Consider the following 6,013-nt stretch of genomic DNA (forward strand, 5'->3'; position numbering starts at 1 on the left):
ATAACGTCAATGTCAATACGAGACATTACTTTGAATTAATATTTATCTGTATTTCGCTATACTTTGGGGGTTGTGCGGTTAGACAAATCATGCCGGCTTCTATTGCTTCCACTAATCGAAACGGAATTAGTTTATGCCTTAAATACTAAGAGCCAAACAAGTCCTCACCGTTATATTTTTTAGCAATCTTCTTGAAATCAGGCATGAAATTTTTGCAGTGTCCACAGTCTGGTGCATAGAAAAAGATAAAAATGTCCTTCTTTTCCTTTAAAACTTCCGCCTCGAAAGTTGACCCAACCACGATCCTGGCTAAACCAGTCTGCTTTTTGGGTGCAAGTTGGGACTTTCGTACTGGCTTAAGTTTACCTTCGAGAACATCTTCAATAAACTTCCGTAGTACACCTGCATCAAAATCATCCACGGGTTCCATAGCATAACTGGAAAAGAGGAAAATAGCCAATTATTGCAAATAATAAATTTTAGCTATTGCTCATTATTATTTCTATACGATAGAGATATATGATAGAAATCCACGATATTTAGCTCATAATGGATACAATTTTACTGACCGTTCTTTGGGACTGGCGTAAAAAGCTACGTTAACATCGGCTGGACTATCTGCAAGCTTCAGCATCTCAAGTTCATCCATGAATGTCTCTTCGTTAGAAACAGCAAACGTCAATTCCTCATCCGAGTGGTAGTCTCGGTAATCCCGCGCTACCATCAAAACGTGCCTTCGAGTAATCTGCGTGTCGGCCCTAAATGCATAAAATCATAAATTGCAGGAAAGAACATTTTTTCTACTTTGCTGTGAGAGACAGAACTGTATATCAAATATTCCTTTTTACCATAGATAACCTTATTACCATAAATGAATATATTTATCAGATATAATCATATAGAACAATTTGCAATAATGTAGTGGCTGCGAAGTGGGCTGGCACATCTTTCAAGGTAAACTCTGCTCAAATCATATTTCTCTTCAATCTCTGAGATAACACGAGTTGACGCTTCGACATACGCAAGTTCCACCATCTCATCGTTCTCCTAAGCTGAGAAAACTCCCATACACGGTTGAACGTATGCACCTTCATTATGACAAAAGGCGACGTTGGGATGCACGTGTTCGGCCCCCTAACCTTCGAATATAGCTTTCTACCCACTTTAATACCAATCAACCTTCTTTCTGACTTATCATACGCGCCGCCGACTTTATAATATAGGTTCGGGGGTTAGCGGTTTTTACGCCGAGACCGATATAGAATCACGAATACCCGCTGTACATTTACTGTGCATGTGAACTCGTCTTCCCGGTCGTCTATGGGCTCGAGAAATCTATAGCACCGCTTTGATTTAATTCGTGAGCCCGTTTACGAGGACGTATCTAAACATATCCCTGCTTCTGGATTTAATCTAACGATGGACGTGCGCCGCTTTGAGGCGCCCCAACTTCAGGAGCCTCGCATCCGCAACTGATCCAAAATTTTTCAAATCTAGTTGCTGCCTATAGAAGCTTTGCTTCGCCCAGTTCCGTAATAAAGCGCTCTTACGCGACCAGCTGTAGACATTTCCACCTTTTCTAATGTCCTATACACTATTAAGCAGGCCTCAAGTAGCTTAAAAATGGTATATTCGGTGACAACGTAACTTCTTCCATGTGTAGACATGCTCCACTACGGATCTTTATTTCCGTCTTAAAATTGACAAATCCCTTTGCTACGACAATTCGCTTTTCTCACGTTACTACGAACTCTAATGACGACACAATAACACCGGAACAAAAGTTCCTTTCATACCACACCTCGTTCTTATATAGCGATGGCGACAGAGATACCTAGAATTAAATATCGCATTGGTACGCGCCAATGACTTAGAACATACAATCAGGAAATTTTCATCCCATCATGCATATCTGTGGTGAGCCATTGAATGTTCGGTTAATTCAAAACTGAAAAAAAAATACACTAACCTGTACTCGTGGGAAAAATTTACATCATAGTATACGACAACCATTGGATATTTGTTGTATTTCCAGAGGTTTTTCCGGGTGCGGTGTCCGACAAGTGGAACGCTGTGCGCATGAAACCAATCTTGCAAGTCACGTGACTGTGCCTTGGCATGGTTGTATACCAAGCGGACCGTCTCAAATTGTGACCGAAGCCATTCAGGCTGAAGTAGAGCGATTATATCCATTTTTTTGAGGCCGAGAACAGCATTGACTACATCAAATTTATCAGTATGCACAAAAGTGAAATTTCCTCGTTCGAAATTGGCGGCCTCAAGAAATCTTTCGAAGAATTTTGATTTGAGCGACTCGAACGCCCCCACAATCAACGTCGTTTCTGTCCGCTTCACGTGATTTTTTAACTGAGGTTGACGCTCGAGATATTCGCTAGGTGATTTCCCTTGATCAATCATATAGTCGACGATTCCACTTTCGTCTCTTGGACCATCGTAACGGAATTTGACACCATAGCGTGTCACAAACAATGTCGGATAGCCTGGGATATTCTCTTCCTTAGCAAGATCTTTTTCTGCGACAGCGTCAATCTTAAATACCGGGATGGGATCCGGACGAGATGCGAGAGTTCGAGCAGCGCGTTCAAGCTCAGGCTCCAGTTGTTTGCAGTGTCCGCACCATGGCGCGTAAAACTCAACGAGTGCCAACTTTTCCCTAGCAAGCGCAATGGTGAAATTGTGCATGACCAAAACCTTGACAACAGTTGGCGGTGGCTTGTAATTTGGATCAGTGAGCTTCTTCATTTCTTCAACAATGGCCTCTGCCGTCATCCCTCCCTCGTATTCTCTATGCACACCCTTCTGAAACACGAGCAACGTAGGATATCCTGTTATTCCGAATCTCTTGGCTATATCCAATTCAACTGAGGCATCCACTTTCGCCAATGGGATTCGAGGTACTTTATCGCTGCCCTTTAGGCGTGTCGCCGCACGTTCGTACTCTGGTGCGAGTTTCTTGCAGTGGCCGCACCAAGTTGCGTAGAAATTCACCAGGATAATAGGTTTTGCATTAACTATAATATCGAAATTATCATTAGTTAAAATGAGCACATCAGAATCCACTTTTATGTCGATCGTACCACCGTAACCCTCCACGATCGGGATTTCGCTTTCGGCATGGTCCTCCTTGGCAGCACGAAGATGTTGCTCGTCAACCTCACTGCTGGCCCAGCACACGGCTAAAATATTTAGTATAACTAAGTACCGCATTATTACTAGCATACGGTCTGTAGAGTCCTTCATAGTTCTTTTTCCGATGCTGCGCAGAGTAGCACCGACTTCTTGAATATACATAAATATATGCTCTTTCCTATATATGTAAGGAATGGACAAACCTGAGTCTTTCATTGACACGACAATTATTCGACAATGCATATACACTATATCAAGCTTACAATAAATATTTCGAAAAAATATGACACACTGATATCATCGTTGTTAAACGATTGTTTGCTCGTAGCTGTTTTCAGGTATCTGAGCTTTGGAGCGATGGCAGCTTAGCGAATTGCTCATTGGGTCGCCGCGATAAACTCAGATACGGGTCGAGTTAGACACAGAAGTAAGCGGAGTGCGTAACTAGCTCAGAACTACTTCAGCGGCGAAGGACCCATGCGGCGCCGAACTTCAGACTTCGGCTTGCCGGCTTGGAACGCCGTTTGGCATCGCCGAAGACAACCGGTGATACCGCTCTTGAGCTGTGATCAGCTACCACATTTGTTCGAAAACGCGACTGTCGCCGGTAGTCAGCATCACGAAAAATGTTTTAATTAGCATTATTTTCGACATACACATTTAATCAAGATAAACATGATCCGGCAGGACCTCCATTATTATTTCTATTCTAAACTCTTCGATATGCTTATTTTGTTGCCATGAGAAACGTCTTTCGTTTCACAGAAGGCTGCCTCTACAGTTACTACAGCTGTTGAAAGCTTGCGCTTACTCGCGTTTGATTCCCCCACTGTTGCTATATGGCTGTTGTGGCCGGCAATAGCGCTGACAGGCGACACCTCTCAAAGAACCAAAAGGGGCCATTGCTCCTCCGGCCGAGGGCGAGGGTGTCGCCGTAGCAGATCGTCCGGCGATTCGTTCAATGCAGCATTTCAACCACGTATGCTACCAGCATAACAGCGTATTACAGCCGTCCGGCCGAGGATGACGTCGCCTGCCATAACGATCCACAACCCACTCATTGATCTCACACCAATGCCGCTCCATATAAACGGCAAAACAACCATTGTCAAATAGTAGACCGTTTGTATGTCAGTTAAATCAAATCAAATTGTGAACTTTGGACAGAGCGATATGCGCTTATTCCTAGTAACAACCTCGTACCGATGCAGCGTCTCCTTCTTTAGCATTTGAAGGAACAGCGATACGATGGAAAGAGGCCATGCTTCCCTGACAATTTATTTGTCTAAATGAGAAGTTAAATAAAAATCAAATATATATATATATATATACATTAATATGTGAGTACCGAGGTTCTATTCCATACCATTTTTTATAAGCGCAAAATACAGACTCTATTTAAAGACGCCTTATTTACAATTTAGTTTAATATCTCAGCGCCATATCTGATCTGCACTAAAATTACAGGTTTTCATATTTGAAACAATCCAGTTTATCTCAAGTTCAGAATATAATAATTTGTTAACCTATATTCATCTGCTACTGTGTAGCTACCCATCTACAAATTATTATTCATATTATTAGTACGAACGAAACAATGGGTAGTCTGAAACACTTACTTATTTGTTCATTTTTACAGTTGGCTGTACTTGATTAGAGCTAAACTTATTGCTAACATTTGAATATATAAACACCAGTTATTTCCATTGATAACGATTCTTCTCTCTGATTCAAATTCGGCGCCGACTCATGATGCCGCCATTTTAACCGGCGATCGAGGCGCCCCCTGCATTCTCTGTGCGTTTTCGGCTAAGCCCGAAAGGTGTGCACGTATTGTGTGTTTGCGAATTGCCAATCGTAAAACAACAGGTTTTCGGTGAAAACGGAGTTTCTCTATTATGACATTTGAGTCAGCCCAAAATGGAAAAGGTCTAGTGCAGCAAGTAAGTACTAAGCGGGGTTGTCCTTGCCTAAATTTCGGAAGATATGTCGAGAGGCCTAAAATGGACTTTGACTGAATAGTAGTCGATGCTCGAGTGGCGTTTGGTCACCTCTATAACGCATTCTGTTTCTCTCGTAGTAGGTTTCGCGGCCTCGTGCGCGTAGCTAGCGGTCATTTTTTAGGCAGTTTAATCCATTCTCGAAAGTCTTCTCACTAGCAAATTCTGTTCTGGTGATGGGTTAAGCTCGAATTCCCTTAAACTACGCTTGCAGTTGCTGCTCCTTGTCTTACGTTACCTTGCCTAGCCTAGCGTTGGATTTTTAACTGGTCCAACTGCTACGAGTTTATGGAGCGACTATTGATGCTCCAGCGAGCTTCCTTTTCATGTCATGTTTCGCAGAATTTTCATTATATTTTCACGTGCACATTACGCGGATCGCGTATATCATGTAGCAGAATGGACCTACCTAACTGGCTATTAGTAGATTTTAGATTATTTTATCCATCTTAACGTGCTATATTCCCTGCCAGTTTGGCTGGATCTTCGAGTTGAATGTGTAATGGCGCTGGTGCTCATCGTCGTACTATGCCATGTTATAATACGCTGTTGCACTAACTTCGACACAGCAAGGTACGACGACGCTCTCTACAGTGCCCGCAGATGGCTTCGAAGACTATTTGGAACGAATAGGCATCTGTGTCTCAGTCGTTTTGTGGTAGTTCTGAAAATTTTTCCTTGGCCATTTTGCAACTCGGATATTGTTGCCGGCCGTAAGCAAACAGTGCAGTGGCACTAGACTAAACCGGCATCGTTCGAACAATCTTAATGCTCATTAGGATTTTCAGTACATCCGACTAGCTGACTACTTTTGACCGCCTTAATTGATCTCGGAGTCAGTAAACACGCGGATATCCAATATA

General features: G+C 42.6%; 1 protein-coding gene across 2 annotated transcripts in view; it reads right to left on the minus strand.

Moving 5' to 3' along the window:
* The window catches only part of LOC111266890 (protein disulfide-isomerase A4), a 5,728-nt gene extending 1,715 nt beyond the window's left edge, over positions 1-4,013 (minus strand). The window contains exons 1-4 of one of the 2 annotated variants that reach the window (XM_022844741.2): positions 3,099-3,978; positions 1,970-2,820; positions 570-758; positions 169-437 (exon numbers count right to left, since the gene is read on the minus strand). In XM_022844741.2, coding sequence (XP_022700476.1) covers positions 169-437; positions 570-758; positions 1,970-2,820; positions 3,099-3,137 — 1,348 coding nt within the window. In that variant the 5' untranslated portion in view covers positions 3,138-3,978. Of the gene's footprint in view, positions 1-168; positions 438-569; positions 759-1,969 lie in introns of both variants that reach the window. The other variant, XM_022844739.2, reaches the window with a different exon arrangement.
* Positions 4,014-6,013: the final 2,000 nt, after the last annotated feature.

The sequence above is a fragment of the Varroa jacobsoni genome, unplaced genomic scaffold, assembly GCF_002532875.2.
Source record: "Varroa jacobsoni isolate VJ856 unplaced genomic scaffold, vjacob_1.0 scaffold_1125, whole genome shotgun sequence".
NCBI lineage: Eukaryota > Metazoa > Arthropoda > Arachnida > Mesostigmata > Varroidae > Varroa > Varroa jacobsoni.